Consider the following 21,861-nt stretch of genomic DNA (forward strand, 5'->3'; position numbering starts at 1 on the left):
TAAGTCTATATACAGACCTGTACTTTAAGACCCAATCTACATGTTGTCTGACAGTACTTTCCAAACAGGAAAAATGAATTCTGATGTGGGAGATCAGAAGGAGAAAAGAAGCTGCGGTGGATAGGTTTCCCGACTCCAATTCATTCTCTCTAGCAGCAAACACAAAGCCACACCTGAGTTGACAAAACAGCAGTTACAAAAGAGAGAGAGAAGCACCACACCACCTGCTTCTCTGTTCCTGATCAGACCCAGTGAAAATGGTTTCTCCTGCTTTGAAAGGGCATTTGGCCTACTGTCACATCCATTCACTTACACCATTTAGTTTGCGATACATAAAACAAATACATTCAAGAATAAAAAGCAACAGTATAAAACTTTAACTGAATCCAGTAAAAACATAAAAATGAAGCACCAAATTTGAAGCAGAGCTGTCTCTAAAGATGCAGATGATCATGCAAGAGAAGCAGAGACTCGAAGTACAAAAGTCTCCAATGAAGGCCTGAAAATATCCAACAAAGGATTCTAATGGATCTCCAGAAGAAGAGCATTCTAAAGCCTTGGCGCCACCATTGAAAAAGTCCTGTCTCTATACTACATGGATTAAACCCATGTCTCTATCCTTAGTCACCAGCAGGAAGACTCATATGAATTAAAGTGCAGCATGAAAAGCAGCCTATATCTCCCTCTCAATTTTAGCTGGGGAGGTTAAGGAGGTCTGATATAGGTGCCTGGGGTCAGTCATGGACTGGAAGATGGTGAACAAGATGAAAGTACCTTTGGACCAGGCAGAGATTCTCCTAGTCAGAAGATAGGCTACTCAGTAATAGTGTGTCTACCTGTCCTATTCTTTTTGAAGAACCAGGCTTGTAGTTTGGGAGTGCTCCTGGACACAGTTTTACTCCTGGGTGCCCAAGACTTGGCTATGGCTAGGATTGCTTTTTCCTTTCTTCAGCTGGTGCACCATTCTCACCCCTGGCTTAGCTGGACTTGGCTATGGCTATCTGTGTTTTAGTTACTTCACTGGTTTACTGCTACATGCTCTAGTTGGGAGTGTCATTGAAGACTGTCTAAACATTTTGGCTGGTATGAGCTGCAGCAGCTAGGGTTTTAACAGACACTTGATTGTGTGTTCATATTATGCCACTGTTCCTGGTTCATTTTGCAGCATAATTCAAGATGCTGATAGTTTCCTTTAAATTCCTAAATGGCTTAGGACAAGAAATCTAAAGGACCCCTACCCTCTTAAAAGCCAGTGTCTTCCTTAAGATCTTGTGGGGAGGCCCTCTTCTCCAGAAGAGGGGAAGGTTAGAAGCTCATTTGGCAGTGTTGTGCCATCCCTGTATAACTGGAAAAGATAGGACATGGGACTCTCTTCCCAACTCCTCAGTCCTTATTCATTTCTCATTCATGTCTGCCCCATTAATATAAATGAACTGTGCTAGTCTGAAACAAACTAAAATAGAGGCAAATAGATTCCTTAAGGTCATTGGTTCGTAGGACTCTTAAGAACATAAGAACAGCACCATTGAATCAGGCCATAGGCCGATATAGTCCAGCTTCCTGTATCTCACAGCGGCTCACCAAATGCCTCAGGAAGCACACCAGATAACAAGAGACCTGAATCCCAGTGGCCTCCCTTACATCTGGTGTTCTGACATATCCCATTTCTAGAATCAGGAGGTTGCACATACACATCATGGCTTTTAATCCATAATGGATTTTTCCTCCAGAAACTTGTCCAATCCCCTTTTAAGGCATCTAGGCCAGATGCCATCACCACATCCTGTGGCAATAAGTTCCACAGACCAACCAGACTCTTAGACACATAAGAACTTCAAGGTAAGGATGGCCCCTGTCCCATTTTCCTCAAAAGTAAGGAATGCTCCTCATGCAGGTTCTTGACCTCATGACATATGCAGAGCATTCCCCAGCACTAAAGAGAATTTGGCTGTCCTTCCTACACAGGACACCATAAATTTGATTCACCCACATTTTTCCTGTGGCTTTCACAGGGTAACTGCATTGCTATAAATCTACATCCTTTCAAGAAGAAAAAACTATTCAGAATAGTTGCTCGTGGAAAAAAAACTATTCAAAAACCCAAACATAAATAAGGATGCTGTCTCTTGCCAGAACAATGAGATGCATTCTTGAGAGTTCTTCCTATGTAACATAAATAAATCATAAAAGCTCCTCATGTTGATTTATTTCTACAACTTGGTGGAGAAACAACCTTTATCATTCACAATGCCGTTTCCCCATCTTCTCGCACCATAAATAGGAACTGAGTTATGCTTTCTCGTACAGCATAATTTATATCTCTTGCTTTTCATCCCCCTCTCCAACCAGGACACTAAATTCTTACCAGAGGTGCCCGATGTTCCTTGTGTTGATGTCATTCCACCAAATGTCTCCCATAATTAACATTACTGATAAATACCATACACTTTATTGACTTTGGAAACCCAAAGGATTTTTGAACAGCTGCATAGAGAGGAAGGAAACATCCATGTATTTAGCTTATTTATTGAATTATTAACACTTTCTTGTGCAGAATTCGGGACAAAGACCTCCTGTCATTTTATCCTCACAAACTTGTGAGGTCAATTAGGCTCAATGAACTCCTCTGCTCTGAGGAATGGAACCCTAGTCTCCATGTTGAAATTCTATCTGCCCTCTCTTATACATTTGGATTAGTGTAGTATAATGGATAGCATGTTGGACTAGGAAGATCCAGGTTAGAATTTCTTCTCAGCCATAAAGTTCAGTTCACTTTCACAAATGTGTTTGAGCTACTCACCATTCACATATCACTCCACTAATTCCTTCCCTTCTTCTCACTCACACACCAATCATACCATTACATTGAACAGCTGACTGTCCCTCCTCCTTCCTTCTTTGTTCCTCTTCCTGCAATCAGTCCCATCTGTCTCAAGGCCTGGTATGCTGATTGCTTCTGAGCACTAGAAATCATCCTAATGTTTTTTTTCTTTTTCTTTTCCCAGAACACCTCATCAGCTCATCCCAATGAGCCTGGGAGGGCTCATTGATTATTAACAGTAGAACTTGCACAGCCAATAGCAACAGAGGTTTCATACAGTGCTATCTGAGTTCACCTGTGGTCTTTCTTTTCCATTCACTGAGGTTATACGATTTATAGGAGGGCAAACCATGATTTGGAGCTTTCTGTTTGGCAAATCTACATTTTCTGCTTAATTTGATGCATTGCTTGTCTCTGTTTAACCACTCCCTTACTCTGGCTGAAGTCCAGGCTTTGAGAAAGAGTGCAGGAGACAGACAAATACAGACCTGTCAGAGGCCTTTACAATAGGCAGAAACCTAGACAATTTACAACAATTTTGAAACTGGCTCTCCAAACAATAGCACAGAGTACCTTTTATATGACAGGGACTGCAACCACATAAATGCTACCCTTCAACAAATGCATTGGAATTATTATCTCCATCCACTGATTTCCCTGTTGCAGCACAGTGCTAAATCCTGATCTTCCTAAATCACTGACATTTACACACCTGGCAATATTAAAATCCTGACAAATGGATAGCTAAGCAATGAGGTTTAATCCAAATTCCACAGAGACTGCCCTTGACTTGTGTGCAGTAACACACATCAGCAAATACATTCAGCAGTAGGTACAGTAGAAATACCTCAGGTTGAAAAAGGGACTGTACTTTCTAAAGTAATGAAACTGGTTGAGATCAGATTTTACAGAGGGGCTTCAATTTAAAGAACAGGAGGAAACAACTTGCAACTGTCCAATACATGTTTACTGGGAAGTGAGCCCTATTGTGTTAAAGGGAGTTTACTGTCAGGCAACTGAGCACTATATAGAACTGCATCTCCATTGCTATTCCGTACACTCTCGTGCAGTGGTTCTCACACATTTAGCATTGGGATCCACTTTTTAGAAAAAGAATCTTGTTGGGACCCACCAGAAGTGATGTCATGAAAAGAAGCGACATCATCGAGCAGGGAAATTTTTAACAATCCTAGGCTGCAATTCTACCTACACTTACCCAGGAGTAAGTCCTATTATCATTGTTAAAAGCATATACATAGTAATCTGTTAGAAGTACAGGTCTGTAACATTTCCCCAAATGCAGTCACATGCTATGGTAGCATCAAGTCTAATATATTAAAAATAAAATATTAAAATGAATGGTGACCCACCTGAAATTGGCTCGCAACCCACCTAGTGGGTCCAGATCCACAGTTTGAGAAACACTGCTCTAGTGCATGTTTTGGTGGAAGACCTCACAGTGCAGAGCTACAATATATCCAGTCCTGCACTGCAGAAGCAGAACACAGGGAACAAGGAAGATATAGGATGTCTCATATAAAGCAAGCCATGAACAGGTTTTAAAGAGAGCCAATCTAAGTCTTGTGTAAATGGATTTGGATGTTGGTTTCTCCCATGCAAAGTTACCCTGCTAGATTAGAAACTCCACTTCTGTGAGTGGAAGAGGCTTTCTGCTAGCAGAAAAGTACCACTGGATCGAAGCCAGAGTTTATCCAAATCATTTAGATAATAAAATAGAAATTAGATTCTTCTAAATGCAAATTGGTGTTTAATTTTTCATCCATTATAATGTTAATTATAACAAATGTTAATTTAAAAAATAACTTGCTTTAAAAGAAAATCAGAATCTTCAGCAAACCGTGACCTCTTAGGACTGACCTTACATCAAGCGCTTCATCACAGTCCAGACTTATTGGTTTCAGCCCCCACCACCCAGCAACACCACTATAAAACAAAAAGGTTCAAGAAGTGATACAGCTCTCTAGGGGGCCTATTTGCTTTATTACTTTATTTTAATTTATATCTCAGTTAACCAATGTAAAGAGGGTATTAAAAATCCTGGAAGCTTGACTTTCCCAGAGAATCCCAAAGATTTTAATGGATTCATACACCATTTGAAAGCAAACTCACAATATTCTGCACGGTGCTTTGTGTCCAGAACATCTGTATTAAACATTTAAAAAAACAGAATTGCTAAACGACAGCAACACTAAAAGAAACTAAGTGTTGAATGCAGCAAACCTTTCACAACTCTCCCCCTCCCTTTATTTCCAGGGAGAACCCTTCATGAATGGACCCAAATGGTCAATCAACTAGATGTGAATGGTCCTGAATGGTCCATCAACAATAGACCTTGGTGCCCAAGGAGAGCAACAAGTACTGCCCTTTATGAGCAGCCACACTTGTAAGCAACAACACAGCTTTAAGAACTGTGCTAGTATGGCCAAAAGGCAGTGAAGCTACTACGTCCCTGGCTGGCCCATGGTTTCCAACAGAGAGACAGTGACTCAAGGAGCAGAGCTCTAGCCCTGTTCATGTCATGTGAGAGGTTAGTCCAGGGATTTCCAGTCATTTTTCATGAGCAAGAATTCAGGTGTTTAAGGTGAAGAGTCATAATGCACCCTATAGGCAAGTGAAGGAAGACATTTTAAGGAGGCCTTTATGTTGAATTTTGCATAAAATGAGCAATTGCAAGCCATAACAATTCACTAAAACCTACATTTGATATAACTTAATTAAGAGAACACAAAGCTTTGGATAGACTATAAACACTACATGCTGCAAAAGCAGGAAAAAACTCCTATTATTCTGTATTTCATAAACCATAATACTGTACCTTCTCAAACCTTCATTATACATATAAGGAAAGTGCATATAACAACACCATAGCACTTATTTGTGGTGCATATTGATCTGTAGAGCTCTTCATGTTGTTCTCACACATAATCCTTCCTCCCCACAGGAGGATCATGCACAAACCAGTTAAGCAGGGTGTTTAGAGTTAAGCCATCATAGTCCCCATTGGCTTCACTAGCCTTGGCTGACATCTGTGCAATATCCACTCCAAAACAAACTGTGCAGTGTGACTACAAGTTGTGCAGCTTTGTTGAAAAAGGAGAAAATAATGTATCAATGACATCAACACAATTATGTCAAGGTGAAGAAAACATCAATATGGGTACAAATTTCAGAATTTATGTAATAAATATTACAGGTCATTTACATTGGCAGAGTGTGTGTTCCGCTGGCCTAAACAGCTTTATGGCTGTCACAAACATAACAGTACCAGTGCGTGTGGCCTAGCTGATGCCACAAGCAGTGAGTGGCCAGGTCCATGTGAAGATGGAGCAAGTAAGGAAGCACAGAAATTGGAAGGAAGACAGGGGTGGAACGGAGGGTAGACTTGAGTCCAGGAAAGGGGTATATTCAATGGAGAGACACCATATTTCAGAACAAAGATGCCTGTTATATTTAAAAAGGTCCTCACAATTGATAAAACCCTACAGAGTTCTTCCTTAACTCAACATATTTGACCTATGAGGGTCTAAGGAAGCACATGTGCCATTAAGCCTGAAGCTGTCTTATCATTTGGCTAAACTGTACTATACTCAACAGCACCATTCATGTCAATTAGATAACTCACAACACAAAAAAATGAATGGCAAGTATTCAAAGAGGTTCTTAGCTGCATTTATTCCTTTCCATAACCCACTAAAGTCTCCTGTTATTACAGGAAATTCCACTGCATACATCACTACTATGATGCAATCCTAACTATGCAGTAGCCACGTAATATTGGAATTAGGTGACTGGGGCAGCAAAGAAGACGAAACTGTTGTGGCACCTTAGTGACCAACTAGTTTATTATGGCACAAGTTTCTGCAGACAACAGGAAACCTACCTGCTCAGATTTGATGTGCGGATGAAGCAGGTTGTACTCTGGTTGCAATTTTATATACTTACCTGGGAGTAAACTCAATGGAGCTTACTGCTTTGTAGACATGAATAGGATTACACTGTAAGACAACTTGTGGTACTACGTGTATAAGGCCCAAATCCTAACCAACTTTCCAGCACTGGCATAGCAGTGCCAATGGGACATGTGCTGCATCCTGCAGTTGGGCAGCACTCATCAAGGTCTCCTCAAAGTAAGGGAATGTTTGTTCCCCTACCTTGGAGCTGCATTGCCCTTATGTCAGTGCTGGAATGTGGGTTAGGATTGCGCCCTAAGTCAATTAAGTGCCGAAAGTTAAAGAGGTACCAATGGGAACTTTGGTGACATGTTATGGGCACTGATAATATACAATCATAATATTTTTGCAGGTGACTGAGAAAAGGCAAAATTAAAACAAGAATCTAACTCAAGACACTGGTTCCTATTTTCTTGGTGTTCCTTTCTTTGGGTGGTGTTCATGCCCTGTGGCTCCAGCTTCTGTATGCAATACAAAATTCACTGCACAAAATGTTAGATTACAGCACTGGGGGAGCAATTACTGCTACCACCGGCCATCTTATGCAAAACTCTGAATTATAAGGCGAGGTGTCACAGCAGCAAAGCACTGATCTGAGTTAATTAATTCCAATAAAATTCCTGTCCCACATGCTGAATGATGGCAGATGCCCTGATTGAAGTTCATTTTTGAGATATTAGCATAGAAAAGCTTGCTGGGGCCTTTGAGACAAGACAGCTGAATCAAAGCCAGTAGTGCTGATCCATACGGAAGCCCCCTGTGAGCAGTCTGTCTATGCAAGAAAGAAGGAACAGAAGGCAAAGCTGCATGTCTTACTCAAGTTCCAATGAAGAACCAACTTTAGACAAGTTTTGAAACTGCACTTCTGGAGGAAGATGTTTTCTGCTCAGTGCTACTATAAATCATAGCAATCAGTTTGTGGAATGGACCCGTTATAATGATGTGAATGAATCCAGGATTTGCTCTGGGTTTACGCACCCCTTGTAAGTGAGATCAGAGTGCAAGAAACGGCATTCATATTGCCAACTGTTTTGGCTGCTTTCCTAAAACCACACAATAGCAAACAGATTTAATCGGGGCAGAACCGCTTCAGTAAATGGTTTCAGGGAGCAACCTGTGTTTGTTTTGGTGTAAAGGCATCTTCATAGCAAATCAGGCCTCTTGAATATTCTTCTCTCTACACGTCAAAATATGCAGAACACCACAGTGGTAGTGCCTTATCTACTGCACTCTGTGAAGAATGATTTCAGCACCATGGACAGAGTCTAAGGAACCAAAACACCCAATTCTATTCTATTCTAAGTTCAACGGCACAGTGACAGCCCCGCTGGGCAGTGGTGTCACTAGGGGTGTGTGGGCCATACTGGGTAACATGCATGGGGGGGGGGATAACACCATTACTGGTGAAATTTTTTTTAATCTTGGTATTTTCAAGTAACACCAGGATGTTATATATCATTTGTTATGCATTTTCATGCAGGATGCAATGGATCAAGCTGCATTGAAATATCTCTATTCTAGCAAACGTTATAGCCAAAAAAAAAAAAAAAAACCAGCAGGGGAAGGGTGATGAAGCATCACCACACCCACTTCCCAAGGCACTGCCCTGCCCACTGCATCCCTGGAGATGAAAAGGTAATGTTCCAAGCCACCATGCTTTCATCCCTTACAGGGCAATATTGCACATACATTCTGGTGACACCACTCTTACTCAAACACAAGACATGCACCTCAAGCCAGAAAAGTGGGAGGACTTATGCTGTGGTCTATTCCTTGTTACTCTTTCTGTGTTTTTCCTTACTCTCCACAGTAAGCTTTTCACAGGTGAAGACATCATGCAGAGCCCAAAGGAAAACTACAGCCTGCATCCACTCAGTGATCAGTAGGAGCTCAGCTGCCGCTTAGCAAGATTGCCAACCTACTCTTTCCAGTTGGGCCTCTGTGGCTTTGCAGACTCCATGGCAGACAGGGAAGAAATCCATGCAGCCAGACCTCACTGGCACTTGTTGCGTGGCTGTCTGTTGAATAACAGCCCTGCTTGTCCTTCATCTGATCCAAGCATGAGTAGATATCATGTGCCTACCCATAGGGCAACATAGACAAGGTCCCTTTTGGCATGCAGGTACAAGTGCATTCATCCATTCTGTTTTCTACACATGCTGCATTGTGCAAAACTAATCATAGATGACCCATTAACAATTCATTCACACTGTGTAGCCTGGACAGATCTGCCAAACCAAACCTGCTTCCTACCAGGTCATATGCAGGATCAGGGGAGAGGTTGGCTAATAGAGGGCAGTGGGAAAAGCTATCTAATCACTTTTTAAAACATAATTACAGTCTTATCACAATGTTCACCCACAATTCAAAAGAGCACATGTATGAACATTAACATAGGTTTTGCTTTCCCACTACAAAGTAAAGGAATCAGGTCACATCTGGTCATTTTTTATAGAATCACAGAGTTGGAACGGATGTTCAAGATCAGATAGTTCAACCTCCTGCCAGTAGTAGGAAATTCCCTTAGAACATCTCCAACAAGCACCTACCCAGCCTCTGCTTGAAGATCTTCAAGTGAGGGAGAATCCACCAACTCCCTTGGAAATCTGTCCCACTGCCAAACCACTCTGACCATCAAGAATTTCTCCTGATGCCCAACTGGAATCTCCTCTCTTGCAGTTTGTACCCATTTAATCTATTCTCAGAGGCAGCCAAGAACAAATTTGTTCTTTCTTCAATATGACAGCCCTTCAGGGATTTGAGGAACATTATCAGATCCGACCTCAGCCTTCTCTTCTCCAGGTTAAAAATACCCTCAACTTTTCATCATAGGGCTTGTTCTCCAGCCTTCTGATCACCCTTGTTGTTCTTCTCTGAATCTGCTCCAGTTTGGCTGGCTCTTTCCTAAAGCCCAGAATTGAACACAGGACTCCAGGTGGTCCGATCAACGCAGAGTAAAACAGAACCAGTACTTCTCATGACTTGGTAGTTTACTAATGCAGGCTAAAACTGCATTTGCCTTCTATTTCATTCTACAGCAACTTGTAGCACAGGAAGCATTTGTTCAGATAAGCCCTAAAACACCACAGTATCAGATTAAATAACAGATAAAATTACTAATACCTATAAAAGCAGCACTACTTCTCAAGGAAATACATCTTCTATTTACCTTATTAGGTATTCATAAGAACATTTTCCCTAAAGGGAAGGTCTGTAGTTAGGCATTAGGTATATATTTTGCATGCAGAAAATTCCAGGGCCAACTCCCAGTCCCTCCAACTCAAGGACCTCTAGCAAAAAGCCTGGGAAAGATCTTGAGATTTTGGAGGGATGCACCCAATTGACTACATAGATCAATGATCTAACTCAGTTAACTTAGTTAAATTTAGCTTACTAGATTACATTTATCATTTTTTGAAAATGAAAATACCTGAAGAGTCAAATTTGTTTGTTTTAAAGAAAATCCAATCCTGCTTCTCAAATTTATTGAGGCAGCTTACAAAAAGACTGTTTCATTACCCTGCCAATAAATTTACACTCATCTCTCTGACTGCAAGTTTCAGAGTATTCAAGCAAAATAATTTGAAAGCTGGGCTCAGAGAGAGACAGTTTCCTTGAAATAATCCTACAAAATATAGTCTCTAATAGGATATTTAATGGCAGCTCGAATGAGATTGTATTTCCACAGCAGTATGCTCCCTGGCAATGTGCTCAGGCTGTCAGTTTTTTTTTTTTCATTGCACAACTACATTTTCTGTTATTTATTTTCCATGCCAAGCTTTCCTTTCTGCTTTCTTACACCTTTGGGGAGTGGAAGTCAGTTGTTTGCAACTGTGCTGTAATAGCCCACTTCACCAGGCAGACTTTACAGCTCTCCAGGCTGCCAAGAGCATCCCAGTACAGGCCCTGCTATTGTGGTCTGTTCTTACTACTTCTCTTTCTCATGCTGACTTCGAGAAAGATTGCAGTGGAGCTGCATGTTTCCCATGCTTCTGAAAGTTCCATGATCTATGGATGTGTTTACTGCATATGTCATTGGGTGAAAAGATGGGTTAAGAAACATTTCTTACAACAGTAAACCCCCACCTTCACCAAAGCAGGTGCACCAACAGAGCACATTCTATAAGCATTCTATGGTGGGGGTTAGTCATGGAGGTCTCATCATGGTAAGAGAACTTTCATGCCCTGACCCTGGGACAAGCCTCCACTGCTCTAACAGGTCTTCTCAAATCTAGGTCAGTCATTTTGCTGGCACAGAACTGAGGAGAGTAAGGGAGGGGGAAGAGGAAAGGGAACAGGAATAGGATCTTGGCGCGCACCAGTGCTGCTGATATTCACCACTTCCTTCCCCCGTCCTGCATCCTGCCAGCCTCCTCCTACCAGGGAAAGACTCCCTGGAAATGTTTGAATTACATTACACACACAGAGGGGGGAGGTCCTCCCCCCCAAGTAGCAGCTTAAACAAGCTGCACATAGCCTAATCTGCCCTGTCAGTTTTGCAAACCACCAAAAATTGGGTTACGACCTACAGTGCAGCAACCGCTGGATTACATAAACAAGAAACGCACGTGGTACACTAGAAACATAATGTATAAGCATGTTTATATTTTTCAGATTTTATCACACTTGCATTTTTCCCTAGGAACTTACACGGAATATCTTATTTTAGCGACTCACAGCCATAGGGCAGCCGAATCCTCAGTTTTCCAGTGCATGCTGGAGCAGTGGTGCCAAAGCGGCTACCACCAGAGGGTGCCAGAAAGCAGTCAGAGATCTCCTCAGAGGAAGGGGACTTCTGTTCCCTTCCCCTGAGAAAAGCCCTAAGCTCACAGTTGGGCTTCTTAAGTCTGTGCCAGCTATTTTGCCAGCACTGACTTGAAAGATTCAAGTGTTGTACCTTCTGGCCTGACATGGAATTCAGGATATGGCAGAACAGAGCTCTGCCGACCCTGCCCTCCTCGCGCCCTGGTTCCTCCCCCACCCTCCCCCCATCCTCCAGTGGTCACACTGCTGCCCGGTGGTGGTGTATCCTCCCTTGGCTGGTGCTGTGTCTGGTGCCTGATTGGTGCAGGCCCAAGTGCTGGTGCTCCCTACTCTGAGGGTGCCACAAAAGTACTTTATAGCTTGTTAACAGCACCCAGCGTTAGGGCTTAATGCCAGTGCTGGGCCACTTTAAGATTGGACCCTGAGATGGCAGAAATATGGGGTGGATTATATCTCCCATGATTATATTTTTCTACATAAAAGTCCCATAACAACCTAAGCATACATTCTAAGCCAATAAAGTCAGTATCACTGTTTATTCAAAGCTCAAGCAAATTTTAAAAATGTATAAACCTGATGACTAAAACGAAGCACCTGGCATGCCTCTCTGGGAAGCGTGTTCAATAAATTGAGAGTATTCCTAACAGAAATGACACTTTCTAGGTTGCGGTCCATGTAAACTCTAAAGGAGAGGGCACTCAGAGCAAGGATTCTGACACAGATCTTAATGCTTGGACACGTTTGTATGGGTGTATGGGTATTTATATGGAGCAGTTTTATACCTACGAAAAATATTGGTTGTCAGGTTGAAAAATGGCTCCCTATATTTATCACTCATGGAGAAAAAGCTAGCCAGGCTTAAATTACAGGCATTGGGGTACAGAGGAAGTTTCTACACACCTTTGGGTTCATTGTATTCCCTATTACAGCAGTATTGGTGGAATCAATGGAACTGGCATGGCAAACTGTTCTTAGGGGCACATTTCAAATGCTCTTGATGTGGGACGCAATTATGTACAAATGGAAACCACCCCACACAAAAAAATCTATCTGTGATTCAGGGCTGGAGTAATGGTTAGAGTGCTGGACTCCAATCAGTTAAACAAGGGTTTAAATTCCTGCTCAGCCACCAAGCTCTCTGAACTGCATTAAGGTCAGTCATTGTCTCTCAGTTTCTCACAAGCTTGATCTATGGCTAAAATGGGATATCCCATGTAAACTGACCTGAATTCATTCTCTTTGGGAGAATGATAGGAAATAATCATGATGATAGAGGGGGAAAGAAAATTTACAAATTATGTTGCCACCTTCCAGGATGTACCTTAGATATCTGGAACTGATCACAATAAGCCTGAGGTATTCAATCTGTGCGTCCCGCCTCCCTAGGGAGGCGTGGCTAGCCGATAGGGGCGTCGTGAGGCATCTGAGGAGAGAGGTGGTTGCAGCTGATTCTGCAGAGCTCTGCGCTGCTCAGCTGCACCTGCTGCCTACTGACTTGCTGCTTTTCTTCAGCTGTTACAGAGGTGAGTGGGGCAGCATGAGGTGGGGAGGGCTTGTGAAACATGGTGGGGGTAGCTGGGAGAGAAGGCTGGCTGGGCATCAGCAGAGGTGTCGCATCTCATCATGGAGCTCTCTCCATGTGCAAGCTTGCCCCAGGGACTACATTTCCCAGTGTGCCCCTCGCCCTGGGCATCCTGGGATTGGTCAAGGCTGGAGGAGGGGAGAAGAGTGAGGAGGCGCTGCATCTCATCAGCACAGGGCTCCTGGCAGGCTTCAAAATGGGAGAGAAGAGTAAGTTCAGCGAAGGAGGGAGCCAGCCTGCTCTTAGTGGGGGGGGGGGGTGTCCAAATGCCCCAGGCTCCATCTTGCCTGGTGGGAATGGGGTGGCATCTGCACGTTGGGTGTATGTGTGTGAGCAGCCCCCATCTACTTTGGGATGAGTTGTAATCTGGCTCTGTGTGGCTGCAATCTTTTCCACACTTTCTGGGAAGTAAGCCCCATTGACTCAAATGGGACTTACTTCTGAGTAGACCTACATAGGCTTGGGGTCTGTGTCAGCTTAACACAGGATCCTCGCCTTTCTCTTTTTCCTCCCCCTTCAAAAAAGAAAAAAGGCCACTCTTGATGGCTTTGTCTCCAAAAATTGATTAAAAATAAAAATCCCCATTCCATTTTAGCCATTCCCCTTTTTCCCCCTTCCTCCTTTTTTTTGGGGGGGGGGGAGTTACTGTGTTGGCTGCTATTGTAAGACAAAAGGCACAGTCCTAGCTAGGTCTACTCAGAAGTAAGTCCTATTGTGTTCAATGGAACTTACTCCCAGGAAAGTGAGTTTAGAATTGCAGCCAAACAGTCTCTAGGTCTCAGTTTGCATCAGTCTGCAATTAGCAGATACACACAAAACAAAGTCTCCCGCTCCCCCAGCAAATTCATCACTTCCCCCCTTTCCAAAACCCTCCAGGTATGTTGCTAACAAATCAGGGTACAAGCCTAACCAGGTCTACTCAGAAGTAAGTCCTATTTTGTTCAGTGGGGCTTACTCTCAGGTAAGTGTGGTTAGGATTGCAGCCTCAGAGTGCTGGCAGCTGTTTTTTTGTTTCTAGTGTATAATTATAACACCTTCATCCCCATTTTGGGGGTAACTGAGGTGTTGTAATGGGGAGCCGTGGCCAATGGCTACAAGGATCAGGGGAGGCGCTAGTCAAAAAAGTTCGAGAACCACTGCATTAAGCCAAAGGGGTGGGGGAGGGGAGAATATCATCTGAACTGGTCCATGCCATCTGAGCAGTTTGTCATGTGGCACATTTGTTTCTGTTCAGACCTGGAAAAACTACTGCTCTTCACTGTGCCTCCTGGGTTACCTTGGAAATACAGAGAATTATTTTGCCCAGATTGTCAATATGTGGCATTTACTTCTACAAGGTATTTTGATACACCTCACCAAAGCACTGTTCAGGTTAACTACAAGCTTGTCACAAAGAAGAGGCCATAAGGGCAGGCTATGCGAGGCAATGCCTTGAACAATCTCAAACCCAGCGATCAGACAACTGACAAATAATGGGCCTGCCTCATACAAGTTCCTATGGCCTCAGGTCAAATATGCAGAGGCTGAGGCAAAAGAAACCATGTATCTTTGCCAGAAGAGATACACTACAAAGAAAGAAAGCAGTAGGACACTGTACTCTTACAAAGTTCCAAATTCCCACTCCATATCAAATAAAGAGTGGTTCTTGCTTTTAGGTTTGGCCCTTTCAGTTGAGTGCCATTCCACCAGAAAGTAACATATAAGGAACTGTGGAGCTACAGGGTCGAATGGGATCCATAAGGATGTATACACCAGCATTCAAAAGGTATAGCAAAACTACCAGCAGGGACTGAAGTCCATCCTGTACCCCAAAAGGTGGTGTTTGCATTTTACAACTTTATTCTCAACACCAATGCTATTTTTATCATCTTCTTTTTTTTGTTCTGCTTTGCTTTGAGTTAGCAGAGTTTGTGAGAAGACTACCAGGGGAGTGCATACAGATTCTGCACTTCTTTGTCAGAACTGGTTTGATCCATTTACAAGTGCATGTCCCCCACCGCTCATACCTTGGTCTACAGACTAACTCTGTTCCAACAGCCAAGCAAAGTTTGCTTTATCATCTATCCAATGTCTACTACCACAATATGAGTGATTATTTAAAATATTTATATCCTGCCTTTCCGCCACATGTATTTTTTCCTGCAAATTAGCATTACCTTATTCCGTCTGTTGGGGAAAAATATTCATAGCACTGCCTCAAAACACTAAACAATGGCTAAGGAAGTGTAACTATGGTTAAACATAACAATTGAAGAACCAAAACATGGTTTAAAGTTGGCAAGCAAATAGAGTCTGAAACCACAGCTGGAAGAGGATTTACAAACATTGTTTGTGCTAACTTTGCTTCACAGCAAGGCCTCATCTGACAAACCTAGTTAGCACTATTATTCTAATTTGGAATCCACTGCACCTAGAGACGAGTGCTGAGCAGACCGAAATATGAAAGCAGACAGGTAAGTCTTAACCTGTACTGTTCTGCCTGTATTATGTCTGCACTGTTACTGTTCTGACCTTTATTAACAGTATTTCTAGTATTCATGGTATGTACACTACTATTATATACACTTAGGGTCCAATGCTATCCAACTTCCCAGTGCTGATGCAGCCTCAATGCAGCCCTGAAGTAAGGGAACGAATGTTCCTTTATCTTGAGGAGGTCTCCATGACACCTACCATCACCACCCCCACAGGATTCATTGCATGCCCTGTTGGCATGGCTGTATCAGCACTGGAAAATTTGGATAGGATTGGGCCCTTAGTTCCCAGCATATATGCCAATTCAATTCCTAAGGTCTGTATGGAAGTCAGAATATATGTACCTTAAAAACAGGTGGTACTTGCTAGTCCAATACTGTTGTAGCTGCATGAAAGTGGCGCAAAGGACCCATAACTTGGGGGGGCCAGTGTATTTGCATTGAGCATCATGGCCTGGTTGCTACAATGTCATTAACATTGTCTGAGGGTAGGGCATACTTTATTACTTTGAAATCTTGACAGTTCCTAGGTATGCTTTACTGTGAATACCTTCATAAATGGACTAAAGTTGGAAGCAATTGCCCTATGTTCCCAAAGTGCTCACCTTACACTACTGTCTGATCTTAAGGGAACTCCTAGATTTGGGGTCTCTCTGCTAACCTGGGAAGGAGGTTTTTCCAAGGCTACCTTCTTCTGTCTGAACTCTTTAGGGCTTTGGGTGGTGGCAGCAAGAATACTGTTCCAGTTCAAAGCCAGTTTCCAGAGTGTCTGGTGCTGTAACCTGAACCCATTCATCTACTACAATATCACATGTTCTTTAGAGCAGCTTTGATTCTTCCTCAATCAACTGGAAATATCATCCTGCAGTTTATAAATTGATTAGTAATTGCTGAAGTGAAAGCTCACATTTTCACCATTTATGTCGTTCTGAAACTTATTACGGGATATGAACATGAGATCAAGAGTAAAGCTCCTTTCAGATACATTCTTGCAGACTCTTTTGTCCTGAATGATTGTAAATCCATACGACGTTTTCTTGGGTTTGAGCAAAGGGATAAACAAAAGCTAAAAGGCAGCCACTGAACACGTCGCTCGAATAGCCTGTCATCCTCTGGAGCAATAACAAAAACAGAATGGAACATATGGCTGCATTTTATGAAGTGTTTGCCAAAGACAAATCTCTGCAGGACCTGGAGCATGAATGTGGAATAGCAGAGCGTGTTCTACTTTGTATTCTATTTATGCACCTAGATGTTGAGGGAGTAGATTTAGGTTTGCCGGGCACTCCAGGCTGAACCTGACGAGATGGATTTGCAGCTGCTCTATACCCTTGAGAAGCAGGAGTTGAGATTCTTTTCTGGGTGAAATTCAAGAGCTTCCAAGGTAAATTCAGACAGCCCATACTATGCACTGACATTTTAAAAAACAGTGGTTTTCAGACCTACTGAGAAACAGCAGGTTGCTTTAAAGGGCTACTGCTCAATGGTAGAAATCAGGCTTTGCTTGCAGAATGTCCCAGATTCACAGCCCAAACCTAATCAACTTTCCAGCACCAATGCAACCACAATGTAGCCCCAAGGAAGGGAACAAACACTGCCTTACTTTGAAGAAGCCTACGTGACTGATGCCCCCACCACAGGATGCAGTGCACACCCCATTTGCACGGCTGCATCAGCACTGGAAAATTGGTTAGAACCAAGCTGTCCGACTCTGGCATTTTCAGTTCTGGCAGTTTCAGATCTTGGGAATCATGAAACTACAGGTATCTCCAGGATGTTCAAAGATATCCTTGCTGCAAATTTTGGGCCATTCAAAGATCATTCTTTCACTATAAAATCCAGACAGCAGAGTTAGCCACCCTGCTACCATTTTACGTGACCATTTATCCCAGGTTGAAAGGGGAAAATAAAACAGAGCCTTTAATCTTACCAGTGGGTTGTAGGCTCTTCTTCTTGCAATATACTTGTTGCTTTTGATTTCGCCCATGAACAGATGAGAGGAAGAGTGGAAAAAAATCAAATATCCCCCAAGTCCTTGGTGACAGTAATCAAAATGGCAGTTATGGCCACATTTTGTCGAGTATACATAATCATCCATAGCAAAGGTTTGCACAGCACAACTGCTCTGATCCAAGAGCCAGATCACACTTAATGTAGCTTATGCACATGCCATTTGCAAACTGGTCTTGACAGCGTGAAGACACAGCAGGGCACACCCCTGCAGCAATCAACTTCTCCTGCCCTGCTCCAAGGTGAATGCAGTAAGCATCATGGCAGTGGATGAGCCATCCAGACCACTCCAGATCACAAAAGGAGAGAGATTCCAGGCAACAATTCATAAAGCATGTACAAGGTTTCTGGAAAACCTGGGCAAGGCTTTATACTAGATCCAAGGATTGCGTGCAGCAACTCTGATCACCACCATCTTCCTCTATCAATAATGCAATGTGTCTGTCCCACTGCATTCTAACAGCCCATTATGAGAATCACAACTGCGGTAAAAAGTCTGAGCCAAAGAAATTAACATTCTGACTTGAATTAATCAGCGTTACTTAGCTGAAAGAGCTCAGCAAACTGGTCTTCCTCTGTACTGAATCAGTCTATCCCCACATTTAATTAGCCTCCCTTGCTTTGCACATCTATGGGATCCCTTTAATCTTGTGTCTGTAATTTCTTTTCAGCAAATTCTCCTAAGAACTAAAGACAAGAGTCCCTTCTAGGATTTCTTAAAAGCAAAGTCCTGTTGAATTCAATATCAGCTGAATGCCCACAACTGCAGCCAAAAGCAGCCAGCCTTCCTTGTCTCTCCCCTGGTTTCACACGACAAGTAAGAACAAAGACTTCAGATGTCTGGTTTGAAAAAAATCAATGAAATCAAAAAGCCACAAGACATCTACCAGCTCTGCATATCTTTAGCTAAAGTCAGAAATATGGTGCTGACCTCGTTAAAAAATGCTCACTTTTGTTATAATGTATAGATGTGTGCATCAGTACTTCTCAACATGTAATATAAGCAAAATGGGGCATAGTAACATATGGGAGAAAAACAAAAGCCACACAACTATCAGATTGGTCCACAGCACTTACCTGGAACAAAGCTTCCCTGGACCACCTCCTTATAAGCCCACCAGCCTTCATGGATTTTTGGTGAATTCTGCTGAGCTAGAGAAAAAAAAGTTAAAATTAAAACAGAGTAACAGCAGTTCCTACATTTTAACAACACCACAGCTCTTATTTGTACATATTTGCAACCATACACAAGATTAGTAAATGCCACCAATGGATGGCCATCAGGCAATGCTTTATTCCGCAAATTGCTCTTGCATGGCAAGTCAATGTGACAATGAGGCTTACATACAAAGACATTTACAGAATTCATTTGCATATTTTCCATTTACAGCCCTCTCACATTACTTTGCACACACTTCCCAAAGGCCAACTAAGCCTGAACTTATGTGAGAGTCATTTTTAGCTATGTTTTGTCTTGAATTGTTTTCATAGTTTTTATATGCTTTTGTAAGGCACTTTGAGTGCCCGTTTGGGAGCAAAGTAGAATACAAATTGAATAAATAAACCTTGAATTGCCCCTACAAATAACTGCTTAATTATAGTCTATTGCAGGGGTGTCCAAAGTTTTTGGCAGGAGGGCCACATCATCTCTCTGACACTGTGTGGAGGGCCGGGGGGAAAAAAGTTAATTTACATCTAAAATTTGAATAAATGTACATAAGTTTACATAAATGAATACATTAAAGATGAACTTTAATGAATGAATGAAGATCTTGCAATAGCTCAAGGTTTATAAAAGGCCTTGCACAAAGCAAGGCTGGACTTTCCTTTGCTGCCACTACTGCATCACAGACGTGAAACAGCAAGCAGTGGACGAAGCCCTTATCCCACAGCTCACGTGAGAGGTCAAACAGTTGCCCTCACTCTGAGAGCAGTTGCGTTGGGCCAGTGTGGGCTGCAACAAATCTCCAGAGGGCCAGAAGCTCATCGGAGACTGGGGACTCCCTCAGGGCCGCATGTGGCCCCAGGGCTGGGGTTTGGGCACCCCTGGTCTATTGCAAATGAAGCCTCAAATCTTTAATCACTATTGAGGTATTAATTTTTAAAAAATGTAGATGTTGCCTTTCTCGGAATTCAAGGCAGCTAACAAGGTAACCAAAAAAACAGCATTATGATTAAAACAACAAATACAAATCAAAACCCACAGCATTATACATAATTCAACAACAAAAGAGCAGAAAAACACATCCTTAAAAGAAATATTAAAAGCAGCAATGGACCAAATACAGTACAGTACATAAAGAATATCAAATCAAGTTGGCCATCAAAAATATTAATGAACAGGACAGACCTTGCCTGACACCTAAAAGGCAGCAGTAAAGAGATCCAGAGGATCTTTTTCGGAAAGTAATTCCACAAGAATTATAATGTGATGAGAAAAGTTCCCTCTAAAGGGTCCTCACAACAGCAAAGACCCCTTCCATGGCTATGCGGTAATGTGGCAGCATCTTCAGAAGCTCAATTATTACATTAACCAACCTGGATTTCCAGGTTGCTGGGCTGTGTGGCAGGACAGCTTAGAAGGAGTAGTGGTGATGTTGAGTATCACTGGGTCTGAATTAGTCTCAGAAGTTCACGAACAAGAACACAATCTTAGACTTTGTATAAAGAAATCCTATTCACATTCAGGTCCAGTCAACCGAGGATGTGGAACTGTGTCCAAAAGCCATATCCCATGCTTCCAGGAAGTCCTGTATTCAGCTTTACTGGAAAGGGGGCAATGCCCACAAATACTACAAGAATAGGAACTCTGGTTCCCACTCTCATGTACATAGGTATTGACTTCTTTCTCATGAAAGCTAAACACTTAACGTCAACACAATTCTACTCATTACATTTGCTAAACATGAATTTCTTGAGAACAGAACTTAAGCATTCAGACATTTTTATTAGATAGCAAGAGTTGGGTATAACTCCAGGCTATTATCTAACTTCCTGAGGCCTAGATTATCAAATTGCATTACTCTCATTTAGAGGTCACCTGAGGTGGAAGCGCTACGCTATAAACAGGGAGAAGACAGCAGACCAAACCTCCTTCCCCCTCACAGCTGAGGTCTGGTGTTGAAGTAATAGGAATACCCAAGGAGTAGGAATACCCAAGGAATAGGAATGAGAGCCCAGAATTTGGGAGAGATCCTCTGATCTCACTGGAAGAGCTCTGTGGGTCCTTCTTTATAAAATCTGCACCAAAACCAATAACGGGGAAAAAAATATATCTTTCACTTCTTTTTCTAACTATTACAAAAAAGGGCTGCAAGAAGTGAAAAATATATTTTTTTCCTGCTTATGAGTTTGCAGCTGAATCTGAAAACAAAACTATCAACATTCTGTGCTAAATGACCAGCTCAATGTGTAACTGTTCACCCAATCCTTTTGAGGGCTGAGGCTGTTGAAATGCAATGTTCCACCATCGCATACTACTGAAAAAGCAACATAAAAGTGCTTTGCAGCAGCGCACTGATGGAACAACAGAGGCCTGCTGCAGCAAGTATGTTCAGCTCAGGGGCAGGGACTGGGTTGAATGGGGTGCAGAGGGAAGAGTAGGGAGGAGATGGGGCAGTGTGTAACAGGCCCGGAATGGAGTGCGGATTGCTGGTGTATGCCAAATTCTAAGGCCTTCCCAGGCTTGATCTGCCTGCATGAATCAACACAGACTTGCATCAGCATTATTGCAGACACAGTTGACCCATTGCTGCTGCTGGGACTTACCACGGGGCAAGGGGACAAATGTCCTCTTACCCCGAGGAGACCTTCAGCAGCCCAAAATCCCTCAGGGGATGCAGCGTAGCTCGCACTGTTGCATTGCCGTGCAGGGATTTAGCTTGGATTAGACTGTGTATCAGTTAGGAAAAGGAGGTCAAAGACTTGGCAGTGCTGTCAGTATTCCACATTTATGAAATCCTTATCGGGTCAACAAGCATTAACATCTTAGTCCTAGATCACATTGAGGCAGCAACTACAGGTTTCAAATGGGCTCATCCAGGACTAGCCTTAGTAGCTGTGGGGACCAACTAGAAAATTTTTTGCAGGGCCCCAGGTTCACAGCCAAGGTCTGCAGAATCTTAGAGATTGAAATGAAATGTATTATCGACTATGTCTCTAAGGAAGAATGAAAAGCTAGCATAATGTGCACTTTAAAGAGTGCATGTGAGTTAATGGATCAAATGGATCAAAGTACAA

The 21,861-nt window shown here is 42.6% G+C and overlaps 1 protein-coding gene across 1 annotated transcript in view; it reads right to left on the minus strand.

Moving 5' to 3' along the window:
• CA10 (carbonic anhydrase 10) overlaps positions 1 to 21,861 on the minus strand; it is a 365,626-nt gene that overhangs the window by 282,478 nt on the left and 61,287 nt on the right. Inside the window, exon 2 of the mRNA XM_066617463.1 lies at positions 18,700 to 18,774. Within this exon, the coding sequence (XP_066473560.1) occupies positions 18,700 to 18,774 (75 nt within the window). The remainder of the gene's footprint in view (positions 1 to 18,699; positions 18,775 to 21,861) is intronic.

The sequence above is a fragment of the Tiliqua scincoides genome, chromosome 2, assembly GCF_035046505.1.
Source record: "Tiliqua scincoides isolate rTilSci1 chromosome 2, rTilSci1.hap2, whole genome shotgun sequence".
Classification (NCBI taxonomy): Eukaryota; Metazoa; Chordata; class Lepidosauria; order Squamata; family Scincidae; genus Tiliqua; species Tiliqua scincoides.